This window comes from Perissodus microlepis, chromosome 23, assembly GCF_051167445.1.
Source record: "Perissodus microlepis isolate ML-2025 ecotype Zambia chromosome 23, ASM5116744v1, whole genome shotgun sequence".
Classification (NCBI taxonomy): Eukaryota; Metazoa; Chordata; class Actinopteri; order Cichliformes; family Cichlidae; genus Perissodus; species Perissodus microlepis.
This window is the reverse complement of record NC_140482.1, coordinates 5,243,503-5,257,876: the sequence shown is the minus strand read 5'-3', so window position 1 is coordinate 5,257,876 and position 14,374 is coordinate 5,243,503. Positions and strand designations below refer to the sequence as shown.

Sequence of the window (14,374 nt, the reverse complement as noted above, 5' to 3'; positions counted from 1 at the left end):
TAATTTGTCCTCAGTATACTCATTTATCAACTTAATTACCAGTTACCTAATAATGAGTTCTGGTTGATGCTAACCCTCTCGGCTTTCCTCCCTTTTGAAGCCACTCTTGCAACAAATTTGCACAGGAGGGGCAATGTTTCAACAAAATATGGAACAAAAAGTTGTCAGTCACTTTTCAGTTCAAGTTTCTGTGAGTTTAAGTGCAGGCGTTGTCGTCTCGGTGATCACTGAGCATGTTCAGTTTAATGGCCTTATTAAATGAGCAGTGAAAGAGTTGAGCAGCAAGAGAGTGTTACTGATAAAAGAATGAGGTCTATGACCACTAGCGGGGCCCTTAGAGCCGCTACCTTCACGTCACGTGCACAAAAATGGATAAAAATCATAACTAAAGGATCACAAAAGCATAAGCAACAGTCAAGCAAGCAGGATTTATGCACCATGCCTCTATTCTGACCCTTGTGTAACCAACTAAAAGTCATTGTTGCAGACTCACCACACTGATATTGAAGGCATAGAGCAGGTCAAAGGGCAAGGCGGCAATCAGATCCACAGACAGCCAGGACGTGACGTAGTGAATATATATAGAACGGGCGTCGTAGACCACCTGACCCGACGTGCTCACGTAAGTTGTTCGGAAGTTCAACACGATATCTAGAACGAAGCACACGAAAGGCATCATTAAATCTGGAGATGACCCAGTTGGATGACCAAGACCAACCCAACTTCTATTGAAATAGAACTGGCTAGCAAAAAAAAAAGGAACTCCACCTTCACCACAGATAAAACAAGAAAGAAAAAGAATGACATCACAAATGTAGGCTGAAATGCTTTAGCAGTGTCCCAAAACCTTAAAGTCTAATTGACCCTCCTTCTTGTGATTAATCAGTCACCTTCTTACCTAAAGCAACAATGTGTCAGTTTGGTAACTTTTACTTGCATTTTTTATGAGCAGTAGATGAGAAACTTGATACTGCAGCCATGCCTGTAGCATAAATATGAGGCTAAAGCCAGCAGCCAGTTACTCGGCAGAACCACAGGGACTGAGCTAGCACAACCAGTACCTGTAAATCAAACAAGTATTGTGTTTGCTAAACCAGGGTTGTCAAACATAAGTCTCAGGGGCCAGAATCAACCCGCTTTTCTAAAGCCATTTGACGGCTATGGAAGGAAGCGCATGAATCTTAAATTATTTTAAAAATTATTTTTTGAAGGGTGGCATAAATTTTACTTTTATCTGTGTTTTCATAACTTGTGTTTTTCATTCAAAATTCACCAGTAAATAAGTATAAGATAATCCATTAGATGACAGAAAGTTCCTGTTTTTTCACTGTTTAATTTTGAAATTTACAAAAAAAAAAAGAAAAAAAAGAAAAAGAGGATTTTCTGCCAATTTTCCATTTGATAATTACAGGACAGTGTGTGCAATGAGCTAACAGAACTTTTTCTGTAAATTTATAGATTTATTTCTTAAGCCCATCATGCAGAAAAACTGAGATGTATTGTTAAAATTTTCGTCAAAACTTACATTTTAACTACTGATTTTATCTACTGTTTTTTTTTATCAATTTTAAATCATGCTTTTTATTTGTTTTTGTTTTTTAATGTCTTTGTAAAGCACTTTGAATCACCTTAAACAAGCAAAACAGGGTTTTCTGTTTTTTTCACTTTAACTTTTAAACAGGGCAAAACTTGCTGTTTCTTCCTGTTTAAAGTGTTTATGCTAACCAGCTGCTAGCAGTAGTTGTGCACTAGTTTCCTCAGTTTTAATGTTGCTCCCCCCCAAAAAAGTCTGTATAAAAGAGATAAATCCCATGGACACAGCTGACTAGCAGCCTACACGAGTGACTAATGTGAGCTCCTGGTGGCTTTTAAAGCAGTCTGATCTTACAAGTTCCACTTCCAGACTGACCCAGATTACCTAAACACAAACTGTATTCATGTTTTGGTACAAATGGAACAAAACACAGGCCTGGATGACCTGGTTAGTGCAGCTGCAATGGCAGATGTAGAGTCACATGGACACTAACAGCCCCTTTTGACTGAAGGGACTTTTTGAGAGGTCAGGACAGTGGGTATCATTTGTCTCGCAGACTGTTTAACGCAAACTTTTATGGGATTTGGGCCTTTGTGAATACTTTTGTGTGACTTCTATATAGATCCTTGATCATTTCAGGCTCATATTATATTCACCATTCATAGATGTTTCCACCAGAAAAAAAAGGTGCTCATTTTTAAGTATGGTTCATAAAATTGGATAGAAAATGATAGGAGTTAAAAGAGAAATGACTGGCAGAGAGAGGGGAAGCATCTTAAAACGGGCTTACCAATGATAAAAAGTATCTCCACCAAGATATCGCTGACACTCGGTGGGTTTCGCGCTGCCGAGCCGCCGTCCTCTCGTATTTCCACAGCTGTGAAGCAAACGTTATAGGGAACCGTGATGGCCACGTAGAAAGTGGCCAACAAGATCAGCCAATCCCAGCCGGCCTTGAATGCACCGTAGTGAAGGAGGATGAAACGGGATTTTTGGACATCGGCCACCTTATACTCGGGGACAGGGTTCGCATTGGCTCCGAGAACGCTCTTGATGTGTAGCATGGAAAAACACACATGAGAATTAATGGGCATAAATTAACAGTATTAGCATTATATATCTGCCAAGTTAACAATGGGGAGTGGCTTTTCATCTCCATTAAATATTTCATCTTTAGCACTAGATGTGAAGGTATAATTTATGGTTCCACGGGATTGGCGTGATTGAGACTTATATCGCCATCAAATCTAAATAAAATTGGCCAAGCTGAAGACAAATGGCTATTCCGACTGTTCCTCGCATGTTGGAGGCAGTTTGGCAGTCTTTATGTCATCCAAGGTTGCTTAAATTTACAAGCATTCATCTTTTTGAATTGATATGCAGATCACAGTCACAAGCAAAGCTCTTGAAACCATGACAACCCTCTTAATCAGTAAAGCCAGTAAACCCCTGACACCTTATAGTCTTGCACTTCAGTTGCACTCTCCTGGAGGCTGCAGCTTTCCCTACAGACAAAACATGCTGATGACACTGCTACTTTTGGCCTTACTAAAGGCTTAGTCAGGGTTTGAAAGTCTGTGACGGGGTATTTATATTTAAAATGGCGCATCCTCTGTGGAGCAGGAATTGTTTGTCAGTTACTTTTAATTTTATTGATACTTAGCAAAGGAGAATTGTGACTGTAGAGTAAAAGTCAGAGGTCACTGAACTTTAAAAAAAAAAAAAAAGACATTGGCTGTGAATAATTTAAACCACCAAACACAGCACATCTCACATTGTTGATCTTCAGCTTGCTCTTGGTTTTGTCCTGTTTCTGCAGGTGTCCCGACAGCTGATAGAGGACAGCCCGACTGCGCCGGCGCTCCATGTTACAGCCTGAGGGGCAGCTGATCTGGCGAATCTCCAGACCAGTTTCCTCGTCTGAGAGCAAGGGCACACAATAGGAGAACAAAGCACTAATGTGGCAGAAACTCTCACCGTGCTAACCTGCACATGCCTACAACTGAATCTAAAAGGAGGCAAATGAGAGATAGCTTGAGGACGACTGTTGTCTGGTTTAATTGAGCAACATTATGAACATTGTAGTAGTTTGGCTACACTGAGATCTGTAATCTAAAGCTAATATGTTTCACTTTAGGTCATGGCTGTTCACCATAGCTATGGAGAGCCATAATCTAAATGTCTGAGGTCGTGTAAAACACTACACTAATACGTGAGGTGATGACAGCATTAGATTAGTGGAGCGATGCTGTACATTTACTCCCTGCTGCTGTGGAGCTGGTTGTTATGTCTTTACATCCCTCAACCACACATACAGAAAAGTTTTCAGCACATAGCAAATCCCCTCCAGTTGAAACAAAACAGAAAACAGCAGAAAAAAAAAAAAAAACTGGCAATGAATTCACTGTAAAGTAGGTCTGTCTGATATTCCCATGTTGGTGTTCTTCAGCGTTGCAACTGACCAGTCACGTTGTTGTGATGTCATAGACATCAAATTCCTTTGTTTATATAAAGCTCAGCATTTCAGGTGTTTTCTTTAAGAATTCATACAATATAATAAATATTTTATCAAGTCAGGTTTTCTGTTAGCCAGGCTTAGGTTTCTCATGTTGGGTTCCTCGTGACAGTAAGCTAACATCTTGGCTAACGCTAACTGAATGCATCTGAATGCTAAGACAGTGTAAACAAGTCAGCTGCGATGCTGATTCTGAACGTTGTCATCATGATGCAGGAACAACACAGACATAGGAATATTAGACCATGTGAAAATGTCCACTTTGGATATTTTCAGATAAACAGTCAAAGTAGCACACAGGAATCTCGATATGTGCTTTAAGTCCTTGATGTTAACAGTAAGTTTGCCCAAAATTTACCGCTTGGGAAAGCAGGAGAATCGACTTGCCCGACTTGTTTGTGTTCTGTGAGAAGCTGCACTGATTCATTCATAAAGCTCCATCAGACCTTTAGATAGACAGCTGCAGCAACTCTGCGTTTGCTCGAACCACTAGCATTATTTACAGCTCATCATGTGCAACGCACTCACACGTCACTGTATGCTCACATCATGTTCTTTAAATGCAAAGTGTATTTGTTCAGTGAATATGTGCTGGCACATTCATGCACAGCACTGTGCTTATGTGTTTTATAAGTCCATGCACAATAGGATGTTGTTTTTATTTGACCCCTTCTCTTTAAAGGAATCATATGAACTGATCGGCTCTTTGCCATCTCTCTCGACAGAACTGACAGCAGGTACGTGAAGTAGGTAGTTTGACTGATTCTCGTTAATGCCTTGCTCATGGATGGTGCTCACCAATGTCAGATTCATTGCCATGGTCCTGGTCCTTGTTTTCTGTGATGTCCTTATGTGAGACCAGGAACAGAACCACCTCGCCCTTCTCGTTCTTGATGGGAACAATGTCCAACAGACACCAGAACTTAGAGCCTTTTCAATGAAAAGAGATCAGAACACAGACACATATTGGTTTGGAAAAAAGAAATACTGCACTAAACGCTATTTAACTTGTCAGTCTGCTCCAGCAACCGAGTCTTACCGCTCTTCTTGTACAGAATGATTTCAGTCTTGAACTCCCGGCGTTCATCCAGAGCTTTTTGCATCTGTGTGGTGAGAGGGTTGCTGGTCTCACTCCCGTACAGAAAGTGACACATGCAGCTCTTCTGCATCAGCTCGCCGCGGGCAAAGCCGGTCAGTTCGCAGAAGCCATCGGAGCAGTAGACAATGGGATAGAGAGACTGGACCTGAGCATTCCCCAGGACGAAGTTGCTGTCTGAGCGGAGGGAAGATGGGAAAGTGATGGAGCAAAGTCACAAGGGAGGAAAAAGGAGAAACATAATCAGGGTAAGAGTGTAAGAAAACTGGAGAGCAGTTAGAGGACAAAAGAACAAAACCAGAAAGCTCAAGTCGTTCTCTCTTGTTGTTAAATGCTGATAAAATACTTAATTGCCACCAGACAACAGCTTAAACTAGCTGAGGCTGGGAGCTGTGCCTTTAAGGATGGGTTTTGCTGTGCATCCTGTCACATTTATGCACCACGTTGTGGGGTCAGCACCTACAGGTTCACCAAGATTATTCAAAAGGTATCGCATTAAAATTTCATCCACGGCTGTCTTTTCTTTTTTTCTTTCAGTACTCACTCTCGCTGAGTGTTTGGCTCTAAAAGGCTTCTTCTCACTTTGAAGAGCTGTCCTCAAGGAGAATTTAACATGCCTGCTGCTTTTCAATGAACTTCAAAAAAAATAATCATCTCCTTTTCTTTGTTCGTCTTCTGCACCTCCCGTGCATTATCATTTTTTTTTTTTATCATCATCTTCAGCTGGGTTTTTTTTTGTTTTTAATCACATATTTTATGATTTGGGGCCACATCAATTTATCCTTATTTAACATTTAAATAGTTTCAGACCGAAATTAGCAACAGTATTTTCTTCTTTGTGTCGGCTTTGGCCAGTAGTTAACATTGTTAAGATTTTTATATCACTCTGTTAATTTGAAATCATCTCTTTGCAAGTTTCTATATTCATTATAATTTTTTTGAATCGTCATGTGGCTACAACATTCTACTCTGAGAAAATTTACATTGCACAGTCTTATTATGTGCCTGCCCTCTGCCATTTGTATGCTATCGTTGGGAGGTTTCAGTGAGTTATTTATTTAATTTCTTTTCCCAAAAGTAGACATTTTGAGATTTTAAGGTAAGCTTTAGCTGTTATAATATCATAAAAACTAGTTAGATAACACCTAACCATTTAGCTATTATATAAATACTGACATATCAAATTTTAAAGCTATATAATATATTAATAGTTAGCCATAGCTCAGTTACCAAACTAAAATTAATTCTGTGTGATACATTTTTCTATAATTTCTTTTAATAAATACTCATATGAATTACTATGAGGAATTTAGGTATAGACTGACTTGGATAAAGTCTACAGCTAGATATTATAACATAAAACCACAGACTGTATATAAGTGACGGATGCAGTGGTGTCTTTGATTAAAATCCTATTTAATGGCCAGCAGGAAGTGACTCCAAAAAAGATAAATATCCCAGAGATACTGAGCACTTGTTGGCCCTTTTGCCTTCACTCTGTGGTCCATCTCATCCCAAACCATCTTGATTGGGTTTAGGTCAGGTGACTGGAGGCCAGCACTCACTCCCCTCATTGGTCAAATAGCCTTACACACCCTTGAGGTGTGTTTGGGGTCATTGTCCTGTTAAAAAATAAACAATGGCCCAACAAAATGCAAACTTGTTGGGATGGCATGTTGCTGCAGGATGCTGTGGTAGCCATGCTGGTTCAGTGTGCCTTCAGTTTTTAATAAATCCCCAACAGTGTCACCAGCAAAGCACCCCCACACCATCACACCTCCTCCTCCATGCTTCACGGTGGGAACCATGCATGTAGAGACCATCCGTTCACCTTTTCTGCGTCGCACAAAGACATGCCAGGTGGAAACAAAGATCTCAAATTTGGATTCATCAGGCCAAAGCAAAGATTTCCACTGGTCTAATCTCCATTCCTTGTGTTTCTTAGCCCAAACAAATCTCTTCTGCTTGTTGCCTTAGTTTTTTCTTAGCAGCTATTTGACCACAAAGGCCTGATTCACACAGTCTCCTCTGAACAGTGGATGTAGAGATGTGTCTGCTACTGGAACACTGTGTGCCATTTACAGTGGCTTGCAAAAGTATTCGGCCCCCTTGAACTTTTCCACATTTTGTCACATTACAGCCACAAACATGAATCAATCATACATGATTCCAAACATTTTTTACAAATAAATAACTGCAAAGTGGGGTGTACGTAATTATTCAGCCCCCTGAGTCAGTACTTTGTAGAACCACCTTTTGCTGCAATTTCAGCTGCCAGTCTTTTAGGGTATGTCTCTACCAGCTTTGCACATCTACAGACTGAAATCTTTGCCCATTCTTCTTTGCAAAACAGCTCCAGCTCAGTCAGATTAGATGGGCAGCGTTTGTGAACAGCAGTTTTCAGATCTTGCCACAGATTCTCGATTGGATTTAGATCTGGACTTTGACTGGGCCATTCTAACACATGGATATGTTTTGTTTTAAACCATTTACATTTTGTCCAAAAAGTTCCATTTTGGTCTCATCTGACCAGAGCAGCTTCTTCCACATGTTTGCTGTGTCCCCCACATGGCTTGTGGCAAACTGCAAACGGGACTTCTTATGGTTTTCTGTTAACAATGGCTTTCTTCTTGCCACTCTTCCATAAAGGCCAACTTTGTGCAGTGCACGACTAATAGTTGTCCTATGGACAGATTCCCCCACCTGAGCTGTAGATCTCTGCAGCTCGTCCAGAGTCACCATGGGCCTCTTGGCTGCATTTCTGATCAGCGCTCTCCTTGTTCGGCCTGTGAGTTTAGGTGGACGGCCTTGTCTTGGTAGGTTTACAGTTGTGCCATACTCCTTCCATTTCTGAATGATGGCTTGAACAGTGCTCCGTGGGATGTTCAAGGCTTGGGAAATCTTTTTGTAGCCTAAGCCTGCTTTAAATTTCTCAATAACTTTATCCCTGACCTGTCTGGTGTGTTCTTTGGACTTCATGGTGTTGTTGCTCCCAATATTCTCTTAGACAACCTCTAAGGCCGTCACAGAGCAGCTGTATTTGTACTGACATTAGATTACACACAGGTGCACTCTGTTTAGTCATTAGCACTCATCAGGGAATGTCTATGGGCAACTGACTGCACTCAGACCAAAGGGGCTGAATAATTACGCACACCCCACTTTGCAGTTATTTATTTGTAAAAAATGTTTGGAATAATGTATGATCTTCGTTCCACTTCTTACGTGTACACCACTTTGTGTTGGTCTTTCACGTGGAATTCCAATAAGATTGATTGATTGATTAAGATTGTTTGTGGCTGTAATGTGACAAAATATGGAAAAGTTCAAGGGGGCCGAATACTTTTGCAAGCCGCTGTATCTGGGCTCTAATCTGAGGTCCTGTTAACTTGTGATTTCTGAGGCTGGTGACTCGGATGAATTTATCCTCAGCAGCAGAGGTGACTCTTGGTCTTCCTTTCCTAGGCCGGTCCTCATGTGAGCCAGTTTCATTGTAGCACTTGTAGCACCTGGTTTTTGCGACTGCACTTGAGGACACATTGAAAGTTTTATCAATTTTCCAGACTGACTGAGCTTCAGCTCTTAAAGTAATGATGAACTGTTGTTTCTCTTTACTTAGCTGATTGGTTCTTCAAGAAAGGCACACCTGTAAAGTGAAAACCATTTCAGGTGACTACATCATGAAGCTCATTGAGAGAAGGTCAAGGGTTTGCAGCGCTGTCAACAAAGCAAAGGGCGGCTACTTTGAGGAATCTAAAATATAAAACATATTTAGAGTTATTTATCAATTTTTATTTGCTACATAATTCCATATATCTTGCTTCATATATTTGATGTCTTCAGTGAGTATCTACAATGTGTGTCCAAACTTTTGACTGCTAGTGTGTGTGTATGTAAGCATACGTAACTTGACGAGCAGGCTATGATATAAGCCAGAGCTATGACAAATCTTTTGACAGCTTAAGTTATGCAGCCAGCCTTGAATAATTCATTATCAGACATTGGGTTAGGTATGATAACTGACTCACACTCTTAAGGCATTCATTCCATTGAGATTATTAAAGTCCATGCATACATGAATCTGGGGGACTGGAGCAACCACTTTGAAGAATGTGAGCAATACAGGATGAGAGAGCCAATGATTGAATGAGATGAGCAGGAATAGATGGATCAATAGATGCATATAAAGGGAGATTGCTTAAATAACTGGGGACAATGAAATTTTATAATTTGCACATTAATAAAGCATGCCCAATGTAAATGCTCTTGCCAGACCTTGAAGCACTACTCAGACATAAATACAAACTGCCTCTCAGTGCTAGAGGCTCATGGAAAGTCACATACTTCTCCGAGGCAGTACACTGAAGTTGTAAATCAGAATAATTAACTGACAAAAAATATTTTTGTGCATATTGTGTCATCATTACATATATGGCTCAAGAAAATCTCATTTATAGTGACACAGACATGTGAAAAAGAAAGTTTTCATATGCTACTAATCAACTGCGTTTGATTGGCTGATAACCAGCCAGTGTGAGCATCTCTTAAAAAAACTAAAGTTTTGGCAGTTTGCTGGTCTGGAGCATTCAGGTGTGTTAACACAATGTCACAGTCTCCTCAGGCGTGGATACCCAGTCAATTCCACCAAAGGTCAGGCTATGCAATGCTCAGAGAAACTACAAAAACAAAACACAAAAAAACAAAACAAAGAGCTACATCTACAGTTAGCATGTTAAATGTTAAAGTTCATGACAGTACAATTAGAAAAAAAACGTTGCCAGGAGAAAGTTTCTTCTCTTCAAAAAGTTCATGCCATTATGGCTCAGGCTTATAAAACTGCATCTGAAGAAGCCAAAAGACTTCTGGAACAATGTCCTCTGGAGAGATGAGATCAAAGTGAAGATGTCTGGTCATAACAGAGAAAACTAAACATATCAGCACAAACACTTGATCGAAACTGTTGAGCACGGTGGTGGCGTAGTGATGAGTTGACCTTGTTGGAGCCACAGGACCTTTACACCTTGCAGTCACTGAGTCAACCATGAACTCCTCTGCATACGAAAGTATTCTAGAGTCAAATGTGAGGCTAAATGTGGGGACAGTTAAAGTCTGACCCAAACTAGAACGTGCAACAGGACAATGATCCCTAAACACAGCAACAATGGCCGAAAAAGAAAAGAATCAAGGTGTTTCCTGTGACCCAGTCAAAGTCGAGACCTCAACTCAAATCCCGAGGCAGTTGTCAGCACACACCGCACACCCGTTCTTCATAAAAGAATGAAGATAAAAACACTGTAAATAAACATTGAACGGCATTGCAAGATGGTTGCAAAGAGGAGTGGCAATAACAACAAAATAAAGAAAGCAATAACAATTGCTGACAAGGTGGTTCTAGAAGCCACTAAATCGTGGGGTGTTCTTAGCTTTTCGGATGCAATGAGTCCTGTGAAAACGTTTTTTTTCACATTGCTGCATGAGAAAGCCACAATTTCTGCAAGTTAGATGAGAAGATGAATGCTGCTTTACTTTTTTGCACTCTAAGTCGTGCAGCTACACAGCATAACGCTGACTAAAGGCAGGATAATAAGGTGATAACGTCAAGTTGTATTATTTATTGGTCTCCTGGAATACACCATGCACAGCAAAGGAACTACACATACTCTTATAAAAATGGAGCTTCCTGTTCAGAAAAAGTGTTACAAATTATTTCCAAATTTAATTTAATTTAAATGAGGATGTTCTGGGTTAGCTGGGAGCTGAGTCCAAACCGGCTACAGCACTGAATTAGAGAAAGGAAAGAAAACAGATGGACTTCCAGCAACTGTTAAAAGACTTTATTATATATAAAAGTTTAATTTGCTAGCTGCTGGTAGTGGGGAAACACATTTTTTCCTAGCGACCTGTAATTGTCACGTGGTTGCCGACCTGTCTCGAGGCCTGAGTCACCTGGGATTCAATAGTATCAAACTTCTGACCTAACTGATGGCAAAACAGTGATGTATATTTCCCCAAATGCTGGCAATTCTTTTAAAGAGCTTGTTTCTTTTATTTTTTATGATTGCTGGGAGGCAAAACTGTAAATATAAGCTTTGGTTATTGGCTGAAAGAAAAAGATTGCTGAGTGAAGTCGTGCATTCATTTCTTTCACTTCAAATTTAGTTCGCCGCCACCTACAAACAAACATTGTAAGTAAATCAGTTCAAACATTATTTTCACTCACCCATCCATCATGGCCATTATGTTTCCACAATATGTAGGAGGAAATGTATGTTTCTGTATAAAGGCCATATGGTGCTGCTGACTGCAGAAGGGCATATCAATCAGTGAAGTGTAATTTTGTGGCTGTGCTTAGCTAAAGGCAGCTGCGAGGCCTGCGAAAGCATGTTTTTGCTGACTGTGAGCTCAGAAAAGCCCAGCATGACAGACTCATGTTCCCAGCAGCTGTTTTATTCTGCGTTTTTTTTTTCTCTCCTAATGTACAGCTTTATGAACAACGGACCACGGTGAAGCTTGAGATGTAACAAGTGTGAAGCCGCGTTAGTCATACAAAGCCGGGTAGATGGGCACTGACAGCAGCCACGCTGGTGCCATCTCCTTCTTGTCAGTTTTTACCAGGTGTGCTGCCGTAGAAACCAGCTGTAATAACACCTGATCATTCAAGCTGCTCTGTCAGGCAGCAGGAGAGGGAGGAGCTCAATGATTTCACACAGGCTCTTGGTAAATGCATTGAGGAAATTAATGATTGGTTGTGCCACAATTTTCTCCAGCTAAACAAAAACAAAACTGAAGTAATAGTCTTTGGCGCCAAAGAAAAACGATTACAGGTCACCAGAGAACTTCAATCTATACACCTAAAAACCACAAACCAGGCGAGAAATTTGGGTGTAGTGATGGATGCAGACCTAAACTTAGAAAAACACATTAAGACAATAACAAAATCAGCTTACTATCACCTCAAGAATATATCAAGGATAAAAGATCTGATGTCTCAACAGGACCTGGAAAAACTAGTCCATGCATTCATCTTTAGCAGGCTTGATTACTGTAACAGCATCTTTACAGGTCTACCTAAAAAATCAGTCAGACAACTACAGCTCATTCAGAACTCTGCTGCTCGAGTCCTCACTAAGACCAAAAAAGTGGACCACATCAGTCCAGTTCTGAGGTCTTTACGCTGCCTGCCTGTCCGTCAGAGGATAGACTTTAAAGTTCTGATGCTGGTCTATAAAGCTCTGAATGGTTTAGGACCAAAATACATCAGTGACCTCCTGACCCAGTATGAACCTTCCAGGTCCCTCAGGTCATCTGGATCCGGTCTTTTATCAGTTCCCAGAGTCAGAACCAGACACGGAGAAGCTGCATTCAGCTTTTATGCTCCATATATCTGGAACAAACTCCCAGAAAGCCTCAGATCAGCTGAAACACTCAGTTTATTTAAATCCAGGTTGAAGACTCACCTGTTCTCAGCTGCATTTGAATAAAGCACCAAATCCACACTTTTAAGCTTAAATTTCAAAACGTACATTTTAACTACTGATTTTATCTACTGTTCTGATTTTATCTGTTTTGATTTTATATACTGTTTTGTTTGTTTGTTTGTTAATTAGTTAGTTTGTTTGTCTGCTTGTTTTAATCAATTTTAAATCATGCTTTTTATTTGTTTTTGTTTCTAATGTCTCTGTAAAGCACTTTGAATCACCTTGTTGTTGAATTGTGCTATACAAATAAACTTGCCTTGCCTTGCCATAAGAATCTGGCGATTCTGAAGAGTGTGACAGAATATAATGGGATTTGATGAATCACTTCACCCAGAAAAATAGCCTTGTACATTTGAAATGATTAAATGGAAGAATGAAGGAAAGAATATATTAATATTTAATAGCGATGAGCCTATTTTGAAAAAGAACAAAGGTAGGGTTTCAAATGAGGCTACATTAGGAGATTTTACTGGGACTCTTAAACTTTCAGGGTGATGTGACAGAAAAATCCCACAATGGGTATTTTTGGAAAATGAAATAACAAAAATGGTTACCACATTTGTAATTACTGACAATGATGTTTTAAAACAGAGCAATCCAAATATCTGTTTAGATACAGCGCTGGTATTGACACCAGTGCTGGTATTGGTATCAGATCGATACTAACCCGCAGAGATGGGCAGTAACGCGTTACTTGTAACGCGTTACTGTGATCCGATTACTTTTTTCAAGTAACAAGTAAAGTAAGGGATTACTATTGCAAAAACGGTAATTAGATTACCGTTACTTTCACGTAGGAACGCTGCGTTACTGCGTTACTAAAACCGTGATTTTTTTGCGAGAATGTCTCATGACAGTGACATAAGCAAGTGCGACTTTCATGAAAACAGCTGTGTGCAGGTCAACAATGGATAATATATCGAGTGCAGGAGAGAGTATGAGCGTGCAGCGTTTAAAGCGTGGAAGTACTGACCTTACTTTAAGTTTGATTCCATAAAAAGTGACAAAAACATTAGCGTCTGTTGTGCGTGGGAAGAAAACTTCTTTTTACAGCGGAAAAAAACCCCTAAACTTCCAAGCAAACACCGAGTGCGCTATGACGTAATGGGAAATTCACAGAGAAACTCGCGGATTCTTCCACTGACTGCTGCGGCACACCTGCACCAGGGTAAACCTCCGCCTACACCACTCCTGCTTTACAGGTGAAAATAGAGCAAAAGGACCGCTAGTCTTTGACTTTATTTATTTTCTGCTGTGTTTTACTTGCATCTATTTGAAAGAGTGAGTGTAAACACACACAAAAAAATATTTTATGTGCTGGAATGTGCAGAAAATAGGTTTAAATATTAAACAAATTTCTTCCAGTCAGAGAATGTTGCATATAATTAAATTTTTGCTTGATGCATAAAGTTAAAAGATTAAAACTAATAAAACAAGTTTTAAAAAGGGACTTTTCCATTTGATTACATTTTGTATGATGGATTAAGTAGAAAAAGTAGAATTGGGCTGAAAGATCTATCGCTTCATCACCTATTCAGGTTGTAAATCGTGTTTTTAAAAAGTAACTAAGTAACTAAGTAATTAATTACTTTTGAAAATAAGTAATCAGTAAAGTAACGGGATTACTTTTTTGGGGAAGTAATCAGTAATTAGTTACCGATTACTTTTTTCAAGTAACTTGACCAACACTGCTAACCCGATAGGATCAATATTTCTTTCTGTCCTCTAAGCTTAGTAAGTAAGCTCAGTCC

At 39.8% G+C, this 14,374-nt stretch overlaps 1 protein-coding gene across 3 annotated transcripts in view; it reads right to left on the bottom strand.

Annotated features, from left to right (window-relative positions):
• LOC146360828 (voltage-gated delayed rectifier potassium channel KCNH8-like) overlaps nucleotides 1–14,374 on the bottom strand; it is a 60,486-nt gene that overhangs the window by 27,717 nt on the left and 18,395 nt on the right. For all 3 annotated transcript variants that reach the window (XM_084922171.1, XM_084922170.1, XM_084922169.1), the window contains exons 2-6: nucleotides 5,089–5,322; nucleotides 4,848–4,979; nucleotides 3,309–3,454; nucleotides 2,325–2,583; nucleotides 494–651 (exon numbers count right to left, since the gene is read on the bottom strand). In XM_084922171.1, the coding sequence (XP_084778297.1) occupies nucleotides 494–651; nucleotides 2,325–2,583; nucleotides 3,309–3,454; nucleotides 4,848–4,979; nucleotides 5,089–5,218 (825 nt within the window). In that variant the 5' untranslated portion in view covers nucleotides 5,219–5,322. The remainder of the gene's footprint in view (nucleotides 1–493; nucleotides 652–2,324; nucleotides 2,584–3,308; nucleotides 3,455–4,847; nucleotides 4,980–5,088; nucleotides 5,323–14,374) is intronic.